This window comes from Oreochromis aureus, linkage group 7 (genome assembly GCF_013358895.1).
Source record: "Oreochromis aureus strain Israel breed Guangdong linkage group 7, ZZ_aureus, whole genome shotgun sequence".
NCBI lineage: Eukaryota > Metazoa > Chordata > Actinopteri > Cichliformes > Cichlidae > Oreochromis > Oreochromis aureus.
The window spans coordinates 35989348-36008362 of NC_052948.1; the positions used below are offsets into that span (position 1 = coordinate 35989348).

A 19015-nucleotide genomic window follows, 5' to 3' on the forward strand; every position below is an offset into this window, starting at 1 on the left:
ACTGATGCAAGATTCATCAAGCCAATCCCATGACATCGTAAACAACGTAACATTCAGACATCGTCGCTGTCATCTCAGGATATGACAGAATAGCTTAAAGTATCTGAAAAACCTTTGAAGCAGATGCAGTCACATACACTGCAAGTAGGACAATGGATCATATGGAGAATTTAAAAATATGACATTACTCTAAGAATTTATGATAGCTTAAGAGATCTCAGATTCTATGACAAATGAAAGAACGAAACTGAGAACGTATGTAACGGCAAATTTTAAGAAGAAAGGAGACAAAAATAATGAGAGACCCTGTTGGGCCTTGATCTATAGTGTTTTCATCCATTGGAGGGCTTCCAATTGGAAAAGAGATATGAGAAAACATTCTTTTTTTCCCTTCCCTGCTCTTGGTCGTCACTTCAAACAAATGTGCCACTAATAAATTTGCCTAGCCTCAACCTGACTCACAACCGAATCATTCTTTTTTTATGTAAGGCATGTTAATTTGATGTGACACTGTAATCTGAAGTTTTATTCAGACAGTAGGAATTTTTTTTTTTAATGTTAAAATAGCACTGTGTCTGCTTCTCTAGGAATGACTCCTAATCACTCATAACCTCATATAATCTCCAACTTGGAGCACAGCTCACCAGGTGGCTTTCACTTTAATTACGACTGCTGGAGCTATTAGTCAGCGACTGCCTGAGAGAAGTGAGTTAGAAGCTAAAATATCGAACTCCTTCAGTGAACGAATGGCAAATCTTTATGTAAGCACCAGTCACATCACTGCTTTCGCAACACACCAGGAGTGGCGTTCAACAGATCATCTGCTTAAGCCATCTGCTCCTTGCTGGGGGACTGCAGGGTTCTCGTTGAGATCATCTTCAGTCGTTGCCAACTGCTGGTCTGGTATTTTCACATGCTTCCATCTCCTGTCTTTTTTCTTTTTTTGGGGGGGGAAACACCATATACCATGACCATGTATGACTGATCCTTTAAAAGACATAACTGAGCACTTATTGAAATACACCTCTTTACATTACAAGACATCTCTTTACATGATGTCTTTTTAGAGCAATTCCACAATTAACCAATGTCAAGAAAATGATGCATCTCAATTAGCCATATCTCATACAATGTGAAGTTAATGTGTGCTATTTTTACATCAACACATTATATGGTATGTGTATCTGTGGGGCATCATTGAAAAGCCACGCCTCAACAAAGCATCTCCACCCACTGCAGGGAAAAACATAATGAGCTGGAATGAATAATTTTAAACCGAATAATTCACATAACATGTACCAGAAAGCTAAGATACATCAGGAGCTGATAATAATCATCTCATGGGTATAAAAATCTATAATCTATGTCTTGGAGCACTAAGCCACTTTCTTATGAAGTGCCATGTAGCGTTTGCAAGAAGCAAATCACCATAAAGTACCTGAACTTAAGGTTACCTATGAATGCAACTGGACTGAGGAGCAAAGTTTACACATAGGCACAGTTTAAAAGAAGCTCAGCAGTTTAGATGGATTTATCAAAACAGGCTTCCCTATGACCACATTTCAGATAAAATATGTTGCTAATGTTTACCTGACTATGAAATGTGCAGAGAAAATGTGAAGAGGACAACCTCCTGTACACAGGGATTTTCCCAACAAAGCCAATTGTACAGGCAAACAATTATGTGCAAGACAGCAGTAGACTTTACATTCTGCCAGCATATGAGCTACTGCTAAGCCAAGAGGAAACAATAACCTGCAAAATCAATGTATCCCATAATATTCATGCACAAGCACAATAAACCACAATAAAACCATCGTGTTGGAGCTGCCAGACAGTGCCATACAGAAAATTTAGGTCATCCACAATAAATATTAAACTCATTATCAATAAAAATGCAAAAGCAGCACCTGAAATGAGTTCAACATTTGTGCAGAAATTAATACCCAGGTCACAAAGGACATCAACCCACTATAAAAATTTACTTATTTATTTATTTATTTATTTATTTATTTTTTGCTAACTGTAGCTTGCGGCATCTAAGGTGATAATACACCCTTCTTTGGGAAAACCAAGGTGTTGACAACAGCAGGGAAAGACAAACTGAGCCTGTTAGAGTATGGCAACTGATATGACTAACCACCCCCTGAGGAGTACCCTGTTTCTTTTTCCTTCTCTAAGCTGTTTTGTTTGTTCACTTTGTTAGCAGGCTAGGCAGCTTAATAACGGAATTAAGAGTGTTATGTTGGAAGATGCTACAGCAAATTTAAGCCTGCACAGCAGAGCAAAGCAGTGCTTTTAGTTTACCTGTGGACATGGGTGCTTGAGATTACCATGCACACTGGCCACACATTTTGTTAAGTGGTGTTTCTGGACAGTTTACTACACTGCACGTGCTCGATGACATTATTGATGTTCTCCAGAGTGATGGATGTCTGGAGTATTTCTCCAAAACAAAGGGGTTTAAATGTTGACTCAATTAAAAGGACAAAGTTACTTTAGGGAGGCTGGGTATTTGAAATGAGACTGGAATTCAAATATGCCTAAAAACACATGGATACAACCTTGCATATTATTTGTTCCATGAAACTAACCACATAGTTGTGGTAGTTATGTCCAAATTAAATCAAGTTTACCAGTAATCAAAGATGAAAACAATAATCAAAATTTTGTAAAATAAATGAACTAAATACCGTGATAAGATTCACAGTCATGACTTGCATGAAGATGCTTAAGAATAAAATGAGGGGTTTTTTTAGATTTTATTCAGTGAGAGCTCTTCAAAAGTCTAGGGTTTGCAACTTCAAAAGCTGAGCTCTCTGTGGAAACACTAAGAGACTTATATGGGCTGACCTAAAAGGTCAAGGCCTTCTAGTCCATTCAAAGCTTGCAAAACAAGCAGGAGAAGCCCTTTAGCCAATTCTGAGTTGAACTGAAAGCCAGCAATGAGGATGAAGCACAAGGATAAGGACCTGCCAGTTCCTTGAACAGAAAGCAGATAAGCAGCATTTATACATAAGTCAGTACCCCAATCAGTCACATCGGTTAACTCCCATAAACAAAACTGTATATACAATCTACCGTATATTACTCTCAAGTGACTGCAGTAATAATGGGCAACACAGTGGTTAATTGTTAGAACAACCATATGTAATCAGTCTCAAGGAAAGCTAAGCAAAAAAGCTTTGATTAGTAGTTAGCATGAGCCCAGATAGCTAACTGTTATGCACTTTCACATAAAAAAGATGATTGATCATCACAATGATCAACTTCTCAATTTTGATTCGGAATAAATTAGATGTTTGAATGCCCTTGAATGAATAGCAGCAGAGTTGGGAAGTAAGAAAGTATAAATTCTAAATCTCTATACTTCAGTAGAATTTTAAAGTATCTGTATTTTACTTTTTAATTTCAATCCCTAAAAACAGAGTAAAAATAACGAGAGTAAAACTTGTTTAAGTGGCATGTAATTTTAAATGCAGCATTTTAAACAGCTCAACAAATATGCACAAACACAAAACTGCCACACAATGTCTGCTAGCTAAAGGTATAACTGCTTAATTTCCCAGGGAGAGAAAAGAATTAACTTCACTCACAGATGAAAGAAGATGTAAGAAAGACAGGACAGGAGAATAAGAAGAGAGATTTTTGTCAAAGGTAGGATCTGCTTGGTGACATTCATTAAATTTGAAAATTAAATCTTACATTTAATGTTCTAATTCATTCTAGGGGTTTGGAGATCAGCCTTGATAGCTCATGAAACATCTGGTTATGTCTTATTGAATTCAGTTGGCTAAAATCACAGAGAGCAATGTATCTCAGCATGTAGGCAAGAGTGAACAGAGCTTTGTTGTTTTTACCTTTAAAATAGTTTGATTGGTTTGTTTCTGCCTGTGTTCTACATAATACATGTTCATGGCGTTTGAGTTCATTAAAATTTAACTTAAAGTTTGCATTCTGTTATATTAATATTTTTTTTATTATGATGTTAATATGAAAGATGAGGGTTCAGTTAAATTTGTAAAAAAAAAAAAAAAATTAAAATTAAAAAAAAAAAAGAATAAATAGGTGCCAGCACAGCTTTCTGCATCAGATGAAGTATTTGTTGAACTTTTAGAGCAACCTGACAGTAATAAATACAGTAGTCCAGCCTAGAATTATTAAATGCATAAACTAGTTTTTCAGTATCACTCTAATTCAGAATTTTTCTAATTATAGAAATATTGCGCAAATGCAAGAAAGCAGTCCTACATATTTGTTTATCAAGCACACTGAGACACATATCATGGTGAAAAAAGCCTTAAAGATCTCTCATAGTGTCATGGGAGGCCAAGGCAAAGCTATCCAGTGCAAGTATCTGGTTAGGCACCATGTTTCTAAGAATTTTAGGGGAGCACTGGGGCCTTGATGTCTTTAAGATATTCCTCTAGTTTAACTAATTAGTGTGTGTCATCTGGCTTTCTAGATAGATAAAGCTGGCTGTCATCTGCATAGCAATGAAATTTTATGTGATGTCTTCTAATAATACTGGCCAAGGGAAGCATGTATAATGTAAATGTTCCCAGCAAAGAGCCCTGTGGAACTCCATAATTAACCTTAGTGTGTGAAAAAACTCCTCATGAACAAATTGGAGTCTGTTAGATAGATATGATTTAAACCACCGCAGTGCAATACCTTTAATGCATACAGCATGTTCTAAGCACAAAAATCAAAACAAAGGTCATCCATAATCTTAACTTATGTTGTTTCTGTATTTTGATGAATTCTGAATCCTGACTGAGACTCTTCAAATAAACTAATCCTCTGCAACTGATCATTTGGATTTTTTACAACTAGTTTTCAAGAATTAGACATAAAATTCTAAAATTGGGAATATGGGAACAGGGATTGGCCTATAATTACCTGTAACAGCTGAGATTGATCATATTTAAGATCAAAGTATTAATTAATGGTAGGAATTCTTTGACCAGTATTGTAGGAATGGGGTCTAATACACCCCATGGTTTGGAGTATTTAGATCAGATTGGCTGGAACCTCCACTGGTACTTGAATAATTAAGCTAGTCACCGTAAGCAGCACAAGCAAACTCAAGAGATAGATCTGTTATTCACTTTGGTAATCCGTGAACCTTAATCTTAAATAACTGCAACCTTAAGAACTTGTTTTAAACAAAGACAAAAGGCCAATATGATAATTCAGTTTGTAGGACATATTCTTAACAAAAAAGAAGTAAAATAATTACAAAAAACATACAAAAGGGAAAAAAAAAAAGATTTATCACTACTTTGTATAATTTCACACTTGAAGACTCAACTGAAAATTACATTAACAGAAAAAAAAATTTAATGGCGACATCTAGCACATTTTTAAAGCCAACAGAGATTTTTGTTTTAAATCTCACATTCACTACCTGATATTATGTCCCACCACTGTGCAATGTCACCCAGGGGATTTATACAATTGATTATCTGCTAAAATGTGCAGCTTTAAGAGAGCTGGGTATTTTCCACATAGCAATGATGTTCCCAAACACACTGGGATCAATGAGATGTGTCTCCTGAGGGAAGGATATTAAGCATAAATGCAGCCAAAGATCGAATCCTATGAATGAGAGAGAGCATAATTGTAGAGCTGCTCCTACTTCCTATTTTATGAGTTAGGCTAAAAGAATTTCATGTATTTGAGATGAAAAAATGGACTGAGTGGACCCTATGAAGAGACAGCCTCGGTCAGTCTTTGACACATCGGACTAAAGAGTATTAGAAATAAGAACCAAGATAAAAACACACTACTGTGCAAACTTTTTAGCTACCACACCAATAATTTCTTTATATTTTGCCAGTAAAGTGAAGTAAAATAAGAGCACAGATCTACTGACACATGTGCAAACATACATGGAAATAAAGCATATGTCAAAACAGAGCTTGTGCAACTCTAAAAACATTGAAAGTCCATGTTCTATATGCCTTCCTTTATTCTTCTTTGTTAGAGAAGAGCTCTGTTAGAATTTTTCTAAATAGTCTTCAGGAACAAATATTCTGAGTTTCTTAAAAGACAAAGTTCTTCTCTCGTTATCGTCTGCTTTTGGTTCTGTTCAGTGTCAAGATGAACAAAAATTGCTTCAAGAATGTTAAGGCATGAGCTCTGCGGAGCCCAATTCATAGTTTTCCATTATGTTTCGTTTTTTTCATGGATAGTGCAATGCCTTTTTGCTTTTTTGAATGACAAATGAAATGGGCTGGAAATGTTCTTTTTTTTCTCAGCAAAACATGCTTTTTTTGTTTTAATCAGTTTAAAATCCTTGTTATAAAAGCCAAATGACTCTAACAAATAAATATCCCCTCAAAAACTGTAACCATCTACTCTAGCATTTAATTTAGCATTCTGTCTTTTTCTTTAGGGTTGTAGGGACCCTATCTCACACACTTTGATACGTGGTAATCTGTTTTTCACAAGCCACACGTGAATGCAAATGAATATGTTGCTGTTATATGTTTTTGCCTCACATTCTTTTCACACATTTCTCAAAGCAGCTTGAGACCACTCCCTACTGAATCACCCACCAACATATATAATAAAGTAAAAAATATTATTTATAGGTACCCTTACATCATGTCAATATGGTATGAAAATCTCAATTTTCAACACATTACTGAATCTAATCTGAGAAGAATTAACAAAAGGGGTCCAACTTGGTTCTAGCAAAGTGTCCTGTACCTAACAAAGTGATAAGTGCGTATATTAATTTAATTTGCTATCACCTTACTAACTGTAGTTTTAAAGTACCAATTTGTGGTGAAACCTACATTTTACATCGTTTTGAAACATTTCTCATCATTTGTAAATGACTACAAAATCTCTCTTGTAGCTGAAAAAGTGCTAATTGGTATTGAACTTGATGTACCTTCTTAAGCTGTTGTTTATATTTGCAAAACAGAAGGAAACTGAAACTGAAACAGTGTACAAAACGGCGATGACTGCTTTGTGATTTCTCTGAGTGAACAACTACAGTACTCATCCATTTTTTTTTTTTTATTTCTGTATATATTTATATGAGAGTTAAATTAAATTTTATTGAATAAAAGGAGAAAGTAATACATCTCCATGTGTGGGACTTACATGTACCTAAGGATAGAACGTTGGATTTGTTAATGGGATTTCCCTAACAGGTGAAAATTAACGTGACAGGAAGTGGATGGGGCGCTTTGGCACAACACCGAAACACCGGCTAACTGAGACGACGGACTTGTAAAATGGTTTTCCTGTGACACAAAGTCTGCGCCAAATATAAAGGCATTCGCTGTAGCACATGAAGGAGGAGTTCCAGGCTGGAGCAAAAAAAGGGAAGAAAACCAAACATTTGTATTCGCGACCTCTGTCAGTTCAAGCTAATAGCTAAGCAGTGTTTTCATTAGCGACAGGTGTTCCTTCCTCTCCACTCTCTCGTGCTGCTTTACGTCGAGCTCTATCAACTCTCCGATGATGATGGCAACAGCCATCAGTTATAATCAAGTCATTTTGAAGATTATGCCCTTGTTAAAGACAGGGGTGGGAACTAGATTTCATTATGAGGACAGATGGTAGCAAACGCTGTTCACCCTAATGGAGCATTCAAAGATCTCTTTCCTCGACTTTCACATAAGAAATAAGTTATGATTCAGTCTCACAGTGAACGTGATTTAATTCACAGAAGGCCAAGTTACTGCAGCTGGCCTTCGAGAGAACTTACCGCAAGTGCACTAATGAGTGGAGAGATGCTATCTTCACACGGCTTAACTGAGACTTTGTCCGCCTTCAGCTATTTCAAGGGTGAGTGAAGCTTATTTTTACCCGTTGGCATTATTGTGCTTCTGTTCTTCTGCGGCTTAATTTGTATATGGCTCACAAACACGGCGCTTGCCCGCTTTCTTGTTTAGTCCATGCTGTCACTGTCCGTGGTGCTAAATGCGCAGGCAGTGGGTGTTTTTATTTCTGTGCTGTGTCAGTATCTAATTTCCTTGTGTATTCATGAATGACGATTCATTCTGAATCCCCTTGAATGCTTGGCAGCACGGTCACTTCTTTTGGTCTAGCTGCATGGGTTGTTGTCTATACACCCAGTTGCTATTGCAGTCATTTTATGACTCGTAGTACAAATCTGCCTGTATATGCGACAGAAACGTTAGGTTGCTGGCTGTGTTTCAGCTGTGACTGGTTTAAGTGAAACTCGGGACAAAAGTCTCGGTTGATCTTTAGCAAAGACAAATAGCAAGAGATGGCACCAGACTGCCTCTCAGTGATCAGTGAGTGTTGGGAGATACTCATCAGGGGAGAAAGTAGGACCGATAAAAATCCTGTCAATCAAATATGTGCAATCAAGTGATAACGATTAAACATCTCTGTCTTGTAAGATTCTATTGCATGATTTATGTAAACAGTTATGTATAAAATAAATTGTCATCACATCGTTTTACTTTACTATGTTTTGAAGGATGCTTACCAGATTTCACACATCAGTGATAGTGTTACCACATGTCAGAGAAAAAGAAAAGTATATATCCAGGTAGCTCCAGATGGAAGTTGCTGAAGAATTCACTCCTGCTAGGGCTCTTTTGCCCAGTCTCCATTTTTATTTACTTATTTATTTTCTTAAGGCTCATGAATTGATGATCCTTTGGCTGCTTTTAACATAAATGTATCTCTGACCAAATTGAGTTGGATTGTGAGCACCAGAGTTTGATGCACAAGCTGCATATATTTTGATCCTTTCTTTTTTTTGAACCCTCCGCCATGAGTCATTGTCAGACTCTGAGGAGTGAAATGTGTAATTGGCACAGCATATTTCTTATTACTGGTTTAAGGCGGAACATAAATATCAACGTCAAAGTCAGATGTCCTGTATGCCCATCATTTTCCTCCAGACTTTTTCTCTCTTCAAAGAAAAACAAAAACAAAGTTGGATGTTGGTATTTGGTACAAATTGGTGCTACAAAATCATCTTGTATACATTAAATTCTAAAGCGAACTGCCCTCTAACTTTGAAGTGAGTAAATTACAGCTGCTGAAGCTGCTGCATAAATGACTCATCAAGTTTTAAAAGGGCCTCAAAAATCATGATGTTTGTTGAATACGGAAAGTCTTCTCTGACAAATGGCAGTTGAGGCCACGAGGAAATCCTTGCATGCATTAACTCAGTGGCTCTTAATAGGATATTTGCATAACACCAATAGAAAAGACAGGATAAACATAGTTGCCGGCATTGTGTCAACTAATTGCTCACGTGATGAATGCATTCTTTCTTCCAGTGTTGAATGATTGCATTAATGTTACACTTCTGTTCACAAGCCACTGCGTGTCTAAATAAATAATAATGACATCTATTTAAACTAGCTGAGCTCTGGTTTAGTCCTGTGAAAAGCGTTGTTTATGGCTACACACGCTGATTACACTGCACTGGAAAGTATGAATTTTTAAAGTTGGTGCTATTGCCCAAAGGCAAACATCATGGCAAGTGATTTGGCAGGTGTTTAGAGGCTACAGTAATTACAGGAACATTACTTAGAGACTTTGCTGGAAATGTTATTTTGTTGTTTTTTCTTTGATATTGGATATTAAAAAAAAAAACACTCCACAGTGCAAAATCTCAAGAGATAGTAAAAAATGCTGAGCTACTAAGATTTAAAAAAAATGCTGAAATTTGTTTTTGGTTTTTAATTTATGTACTGTATTTTGGGTGTTTATCAACAAACGTCTTCCAGATTTTTCTCAAAACACAATATCCTGGCTTCAGTCTTCAGTCATTTTTTTTTAAATACAAAGGATTTATACTTCTGATGAACTATGCCATTGCCATCAGTGATGACTATAGCTTTAGGTTTTTGCATCTATGCTTCTGCACTTGTTAAACTTTAACATGGACACTGTATGCTGATGCTTGTTTTAAAAATCTGAGCCATTTTTGAGGCTCATGTCACACTTATGTTGCACGTATTCATTCATATTCATTCAACACAATAGTTTGGCCAACTTTTTTCTACTTAGTACTCATGATATTCCAATGGGAATGGGGATGGGAATGCATTTATCATTAAAATCAAGAACTGGATTTCAACTAATGATGGAAAAAATAGCAACTGACAAGGCAAGCTGCCATTCTCCCAGATGGTACATTACTGCATGTGTGCCTTGAGCTGGCGATGGCATATATCATAATAAGGTACCTCTGAGAGCAATGAGGAGTTCTAAAATAGTACAATTCACTACACTTTGCCTATTATTACAGACAACTCATAGAAAAATGTACATATGCATCTTTTTGCATTTTATACTGAATTTATTCAGAACTTTTCAGAACCATTGCACTGATTTCAGCTCATTTGACTCTCAACAAAAAATGGGTCAGTAATCAAATGCTACAAATAATCAAACATGTTCAGAAATGTTAGGACACTGGCCTTGATTCAGCCTGGGCTGGCTTAAGTGAAAGCAGGGAGAACAAGCAGTTGATTCAGTGCAAGCTAGTGATAACAAAGACAAATGGAAAGCCATGGCGCCAAAGGAGTCACAGACTACCATACAGTGATTAGTGGGCATTTGAGATTCTCTCTAGAGGAGACACTGGGAGTGACAAAAATCCTTTCAATCGACTGTGCAATCAAGTGATAGCGATTAAATCACCTTCTCTTGGATATGTCCATTGTACGACTGGTTCATCCATCTTACGCTCGTTCATCTTTTGATGGTTTTGTGAGTCAAAAAACATGCTTGTTGAATAGCTGCAAACCTTTCATCCAGATGTTATGGCTTTGTGTGAAACCTCAAAAGGCATACACTGTAAAGGCTTGATTTTCTCATGGCAAACTGGTTTTAACTGCAGTGCAGACCGTTTTTTCCTCTTATTTATATAAATAGTTTCTTTGAGTTTTCTTAGGTATTTTTCCCAAAGTCACTACCACATACATCTGTATTCACCAGTCACTTCATTAGTTACACCTTGCAAGCAAAAGAGGGTACATGTAAAAGTCCTGCATTCTGGTCCTAATGTCATAAGAACAACCTTATGACATTAGGGGGGGCGTGTTGTTGTTGTTGTTTTTGTAGTCACTGCTAGTGAAAATAATTTAGATTCCAGCAAAACCTTTAGCTTTTTACCCCTCAGCCATAAAAGGAGTAAAAAGGGGTATTGTTGTCACCTTGCCAGGCTGGCAGGCGGGCACTGTGGAAGTTTGTTAATGCAATAACTCGAGAACAAGACCATTCAAATTGATACCACAGGTGCAACTACTAAAAACCTTGGATGGAATCCCAATTTCAGTGGTCTGACCTCAAGATCAGAGGTCTGAGGTCAAGTTTTTTGAAAATCTTGTGAAAATCTTTGAAATTGATACCACTGGCTGCTGCCAATATATTTTTCATCTTGTTTTAAATTGTTTTTTTTATTTTTTTTGTTTAAATGTACTCTTGGTTTACAGGGTTTTTGTGTTATCACAGCAGAAGTTTGTGCTTGATTGGTGAAAAGGCATTTGTGAAGTACTCTTTGATCTTTAATACTGTGTTTTGATGCTGAGCCAGCAGAATAACAGCTCCTATTGTCAGTGTTGCTATAACCACAGATTTGCTTGTAGGCAGGTACACGAGTTTGGATGATGGTCTTTGCTTAGAAGCACTCTTGACATTTTGAATGCACTGCAATTCTTCCTGCTCCTCTGTGGTCAGAGTCATGTGGGACACTTCAGCCAGCACCTCCAGAGCAGCTCTCTGACCAGCTTGCACCGCTCCATCCATGTATCCACACCACTGGGTGGCTGTCTCTGTTCCTGCCCAATGTATCCTGTAAATCAAGAAATTTAGTGAGTCATATACGAATACACACAAAGTTCGGTGTTCCCTTGCCCTTGTAAATACATGATAGTAATGTATTTATGATGTCTTAAGAAATAATAATACATATGATGGTGTTGACTGATAAGATTTCCTCTCACAAACAGATACCGTTTAAGATTCACCCATAAAACAAATCTCTGCTGGCTTAGATGGTCTATGTCTCTGTGCACTGAAATCTCCCACTAACAAATTAGATTAGGTCTGTTCAGCGCTGTAGGGCTTGCTGCCTGGAAAAGCACAGTAACGATGTTGCCCCTCATCCACCTCTTCTGCTCCATGTAATGACAACACGGCCAAGAATGTCTTATAAATCTTACAAATTACTGCCCATGGTATCCAGCTTTATTGTCAACATCAGTCCGCATCATGTGCTTCGGATCTGAACATATTGCTGTCAAAGTAAGCTTCAGCCAGACTGCGCAGACTGCAGGGCTATGTCACTGGTAAGAGTCTATCATTGTGGGTTTCTCCAAAAGAAGTGCTGTCTTGTTGTTGATCTAATGAAAGAAATCTGGAAAGCAAACGCTGGTCATAGACTATAGAGATACCATGGCAATGCATGTAGCTGCTTTCATCTGGTGATCCCAAAGACACAGGAGACAAAAGCTCTGTTAAATAGGGGTGGGTTTTGATTATCGATTTATCGATTAAAATCGATTTTAGCTTGAATAAAGCGGTATCGATTCATTAAGATCCTGAATCAATTTTTAAATATACATGTATTTTGTCAGAAATGCCAGCATCTCAGGTTCAACCTCACAAAACTATTTCAACAACCACCAAACAGCTAGACAGCAAATGAGAGCAGGTAAATGGCTTCTGCAAAAAGACATTAGCGCAAAGCGCGGACCCGACGCATCAGAATCAGTGAGATGTGGGTTTTCTCACGCCTTCTCGGCTAAAAGCCGACAGCTCAAAGATTCTGATGCATCGGATCCGCGCTTTGTGTTTACGCCTTTTTTTTGCACTTGATTCTGAAGCTGCAGGTTTCATCACACTCCAACCAAAATTGACTGAACCAGCAGCAAAAGAAGATCCAAACTAAGCTTCACATTTCGCTTCCCATAAACATCGTCATGAATTCCCTCCTACTTTTGCTGTTTTGCTTCCACCACAATAAAATCACACTTTGTAGGGCTCTCTCTCCCTCTCTGTGTACTTTAAGAACAGTTTCCCATCTAAAAATCTCAATTTTCTGCATTATTCGCTTGCTTATTACCCACCAGTCTACCGTGTGTACAGCGCTGTCGGCCGCTTTTTTTTTTTTTTTTTTTTTTTTTTAATGACTTCTGACAAGAAAGCCTCACTTCTGCTGTTCAATACCAAAGAAATGTAAACTTTTTTAAATTATGACAAACTGCAAAACGCTTAGCTGTGTCTCTAATAAAACCTCTGTAACTTTGCTCTGCTTCACTTCAGCAGCATCAGGTAATGTTCATATGTTGATTGATGGTCTTCTTCTGTTTTTGTTCTACTGCAGAATATTTTTAAGGCTATCTACTATAAAAAGCCAGGCCAGGAAAATCTCCTTCATGTTTTTCTGTGTTTTATCCTCAGTTACTTTGACACAAAGGCAACTGCTGTGATGCTTACAACTCTGATGAAGTCTCACAAGTGTCAGTATAATATTTCTGACTGTCTGAGGCAAAATTTCCATAATTTGAATCGAATCGTAATCGTGGATCAAATCGAATCGGGACCTTGCGACTCGGAATCGAATTGATTCTAGAAATCATTGACGATACTCAGCCCTACTGTTAAACCAGTGCATGCATTACTGTCCCTTATCATCAGCTACATTATGCAAAGAGGCCACTATCCACCCTCTGCCATTGATACTTTAGCATCAGGTTAGCTATTTTTTTCAAAGATCCAATCAAATAGCTATAGAAGCAAGAGGTAGGATAGTATTGAAGAACTGTCTGCAGTACTGTTTCTGTCTGGAAGGTCTGGAAAACCAAACATGAGCCCCTAAACAAGCATAATAACATGTAACGCTTCCTGGCCTGACCCCGTAATTGAGATTCTGCAGAAACTAAACATGCAATGCAGATTGGGACGGGTGTCATGGCTAGTTGCTTTTGGATGATAGTCTATCTGCTGTGCTTAGCAGAGTCAATTGTTTCTATTTTTTCGAGAGGTAATTTTTGTCCTTTTTTTTTTTTTTTTTGTTTAACTGAATTGTGCACCTCCTTGAGAATTTATTTCAGTAAATAATTACATCTAAAGAGTGCTTACAGCATTGGCTGACTCGAATTAGCAGTTTTTAGTTGGGCCATTTTGTGCACACTGTTGTTTTTCACCAGAAGAGGTAGTGACAAAATGACTATTAAGGCATCTACAATCATTTCTGTCTGCTTGGTTCTTAAATGCAACAATAATTTTTAGTCATAATTACGATCAACAACTGCACACTAATCATTTGATACCAGTTAGGATCATAAATATATGGGCAATCAAACTTTCATAATTTTGCCTCTGCATGTCTTTACAGTAGATTTTGGCTCATAGAATCAAAATGTGACTGAAGTGCAGGATTTCAGAGGGGTTAACAAAAGCATTGCATCCATTGTTTGGGAATTACAGCTGTGTAATATATACTACATTTTCAGAGGTACAAAAGTAATTGGACAATGATTGTTTCTAATAACTGGGTGAAAATCCACTAAAGTCAAAGACTGTCTAGAACCCATCGGGAACACCAAATGCCGTGTTTCCTTCCTTGATATTCTCTGTCAGGCCTTTACTGTAGCTGTCTTCAGTTTCTGCTTGTTTGTGGGCATCTCTGACTTCAGTTTTGTCTTTGATATGTGGAAAACATGCTATGTCAGATTGAGATCAGGTTTTTGACTTGGTTGTTGGTTGTACTATGCTTTGGGTCATTATCTGAGCACAGCGGAGAGTGTAGCTGTCAACACATCAAATTTCATCCTTCTACTTCTATCAGCAGTTAAAACATCAATAAATACTGGTGCCAGTGGCTGCCTTCCTGTTCTTCACTGTAACCAGTAGTTTGTACCTTGTTGCAAACTCTCTGTGTTTATATTTATGATGATCTGTCTTGGTAATACAGGTTGACGAAGACGAGCAAGAGTTCTCAATGTGGCTAAATTTTGTAAAGGCATTTTTATTAACCAAGGAAATTATTCCACATTTTCGGTGAGCAACCAAAAGTAAGTTCAACACTAATTAATAATTCTTGAAATAACAAAGGACCAGGCCTCGTCTGGCTGTGAAATTCTTTGTCAGTCAATTGTCAAATTATTATTGAGCGCTTGTGGGGCTATTTACAAAACTGGCTCTAATTATGCAATATTTGTATTGAACGCCTTAAATTAAAAGTAAAAAAAAAAAGCTTGCACTTGAATCACATCCTGATTCAGTTAAAATCCACTGTGGTGTTGTATAGAGGCAAAACTATAAAAACTGTATCATTGTCCAAATATTTATGGACATATCTGTAAATTATCCACCTGTTTGCTGGTATATAGGTAGCAATTGGACATCCCTTATCTTATTGCCTCCCTGTGTCTGTTGGCCTGTATGTTTAGTCCCAAATAGGTGATTATGTATTTTTTTGCCAGCAGTTTCTTTGATGTTTGTGTTTGCTCTAATTGAAGACTCTGGACACCTTAAACAGATGATGGTTAATTTGATTTTTTTTTAAACATAATGCTCAATCTTACTGGAATCTAACACCAATAAAATGTAGGATAATTTTTGCTTTCACTGGACAATTCCCCTTTTTGAGGATGGTAAAGATAAAAATAGAAATTGTGGAGATTTCTAGCTTTTTATTCACAGCTTTCTACACTGTAGGTACTTCTACATACTATCAGATATCAATCAATCAATCTTTCTCTCCACACATTCTCTCCACCCCCCCCCCACACACACACACACACACTTAAAGAGTAAAATTGGGCTGGGTACGCATTAGCCAAGTGAGGAAACACTATCACAGGGAGCCGTCTGCACCGGGAGCCGGTCACAGACCGCAGCCTCTAGGCTGGGCACGCAGCAGGAGGGAGGCAAAGAAGCCCCCCCAGCCAGGCTGAGAGGATCCACAGAGCCCTAGCAGCCACGGTCGATCACAGCCCCGGTGCAGAGAGCCCCCTCCGAGGAAACACTGGAGATATGACCTAATAAGAATATAAACAGGATAAAAAGGTAAAATAAATAAGAGTGGGATACAATATAAATATAAGTATAAACAGAGTAAGAAGATACAAAATGAATAAGAATACAATCAATAAATATTAGGTAAAACTAAATTAATAATATAAATAGAATAACAGGATAGAATAAATAAGCATAAAATAAATAAACGTTAGTTAAAAGCTAAATTAAAAAGGTGGGTCTTGAGCCTGTTTTTAAAAACATGAACGTTCTCTGCGGCCCTGAGCTCCTCCGGCAGGCTGTTCCACAGACGAGGACCATACCACTGAAAAGCTGCCTCTCCGTGAGTATGTGTCCTGACTTTAGGGACAATCAAAAGGCCAGTACCAGAGGACCTCAGGGTCCGCGAGGGTTCATATGGTAAAAGCAGATCTGAAAGATAAGAAGGCCCAAGACCATTAGATATGATGAGGGGTTTTTTTTTTTTTTTATGTGGATGAATTTTTTTCTTTGGGATATAATATGTTTTTGCACCACGTTTTGGTGACCTGATGGAGTCACTCACAGCCTCTCCAGGTTAAAAAGAGAGCATCTTCCAGGTGGTTCAAGTGCCCTACAGCAAGTAAGTGTGCTTCAAGTCTATTATGTAGTAATTGTTGTCCTATTATTTTGTATTATCTATGAAAAAAAATCTCTTTGCCTCCTCAGTGGTAGTGAATGACTTGCGGTCAGATGTGAGTTATCTAAGGTTTCCTATGGCAACCATGCATTTAATTTGGTACATATGATTGCTTATTTTGTTCTCATACATTTTTTTTTTTTTTTTTTTTTGTATGTGTGGTTACCAACAAAAAGGAAAAAACGTATGCCACAATGAGACGTATCAGACTGCCAGACTAACTCAGTTTTGATACTTAGAAGCTTAGAAGATATTGCTTACACTACCACAATGATTGTGTACACTTACATGTTCAGGCTCATCAAATGCATTTTAATACTGAATAAAATAAAATAAATAAATAAATAATATATGCATTAACTTACAAAGGGGCATGCAGTTTTTTTCCCTTGATAATGAAACAAAAAAACACAAAACAAATCCAAGCGTACATTTTTTTTGTATTTACCTGAGTTACCTTTATCTAATATTAAAATCTGTTTGATCTGAAGCATGTAAATATGACAAATATGCAAAAAAAAAAAAGGAATAATGATACTGGAGCAATAGATAATGACAGCTGTGCATGGTGGCTGCATGCAAGAGCATGCAGATACCCCTTTTATTTTTTTTTTTTTTTTTTTTTTTTTGGTTTTTTAATTTGCACCTGGTTCCAGATTATTGCACAGACTTTATGAACCACTGATCTAGACTACTTTAATTATGTTTGTCCAGTTCAACATAACCTCTTCTAACTGGTTTTAAGGTTCTTCTGAAACTACAGCAGCCACCAATTTTCACTGATCAATGCAATTAAGGGCTTCACCTCAGCTGACCAACTGGCAAATATGCTTGATGAATTTCTGTTGTCTGAACAATAGTGTTTGATGTCTTTGCAACAAACAGTCTTTACTCTCTATTCATACTTTTTGGCAAAGCAGGTTGTGTCGATGAAATCCACAAATAGATGCGAACACTGAATTGAGAAACTAAAATACCATTCAGCAAAGGCGCTAAAAGAGTAGAGAGTAATCAGGAGTAAACAGAGGGTCAATGTGTGGCAAAGCTGCAGTGTGAATGTGAGAAGGATTTTGACTGTTTAGTCCAGCCCAATAGGCAACTTCAACAACAGCAGAATTTCTAAGACCTAAGTCTGAGATGTCAGTGAGCTTGGTAATGAGCTGCTAATGCTGAGTCTGTCTCTCACAACACACACCTGCCTAAGCTTAGAGGTAAAGTTTAGCTTTCCAGAATGTATGTTTGGAGGTACCAGATATCACCTCAACTATAGGATAATTGGCTGCAGCATATGATTACACACTTGCTTGAGGGGTACTCTGTAATGGATTTATGCAGCAGCGATTCATATCATAGAGATATAGGATACATGATAATGAAAAAGGAAAGCAATATATCCAGTAAGAATAAAAAAAAATCAAACATGCAGAAGTGGTGGAGAGGGAGATCAATCAACTCAGCCATTACAGTGGCGTGCATAGCAGGTGGCAGTAAACAGTATAATGAGCCGCAGCATTATGATGAAAAGAACGAGAGCTTGTCAAATTACAAAGTCTGCATTTTGGCCCTGATTGAACTTGATTGGTGTCTTGTTTAAATGGGTGATTAAATGATAAGAAGTAAGTGAAACCATTCAGCTGACAGCCGTCATAACTGTAGCGCTCTATCAAAATAAAGGAAATGTTTTGTTTTTGTGAGCTTAAATGTGTGTGGGATGTAAAAGTAGTGGTATAAAAGTCAGTCATATAACACAGGTGCTGCTGGATATGCGCAAGTATAACATTTATACAGTCTCTAAAACTGGGAATGATGAAGTCAACTAGGATTTTAAAATTGATACCAACTAAAGCAACTAATCGTCTCAGACAAGTTTAAACCCCCGGTGACCTTGGCCTCAGTGTCATGGTCAAAGTTGAAGTTTTCTAAAAATCTTGTGACCACAATAAATCGAGAACAAGGTGACGTGGGTTTTTAAATTCATCCCATAGGTGCAGTCGCCTGTGTGAGTTCAAAACCTTTGATCTTGAGATCAACTTTTCCGAAAACACTCCTGAGGCTGAGGGGTAGAACTGGTGGCCGGTATCTTTTTTTTTTTCTCTCAACCGTTTAGAGTGGGGGTGCCTTGGATGTTTTCAGCACTCCTACTTTGCAGTGTTTCCTACCCATATATCAGTGTTCCTTGATTATGGCAAAATCAAGATTCAGAAATTCAGAAGGATATGTTTTGCTTAAAGAATGTATTTGTTTTCAAAAAAAAAGTAATTTATTGTAAACCATGTAAATACATAAATAATCAGTAATGAAGTGATCCCCCTGAAGGTTTGCTTGTGGAAAATCTGTCATGACTTTATTTTCCTT

General features: G+C 37.3%; 1 protein-coding gene across 1 annotated transcript in view; it reads right to left on the minus strand.

The window, feature by feature from the left end:
• Positions 1–10272: 10272 nt before the first annotated feature.
• si:ch211-127i16.2 (probable flavin-containing monoamine oxidase A) overlaps positions 10273–19015 on the minus strand; it is a 40427-nt gene continuing 31684 nt past the window's right edge. Inside the window, exon 12 of the mRNA XM_031739071.2 lies at positions 10273–11809. Coding sequence (XP_031594931.1) covers positions 11464–11809 — 346 coding nt within the window. The 3' untranslated portion in view covers positions 10273–11463. The remainder of the gene's footprint in view (positions 11810–19015) is intronic.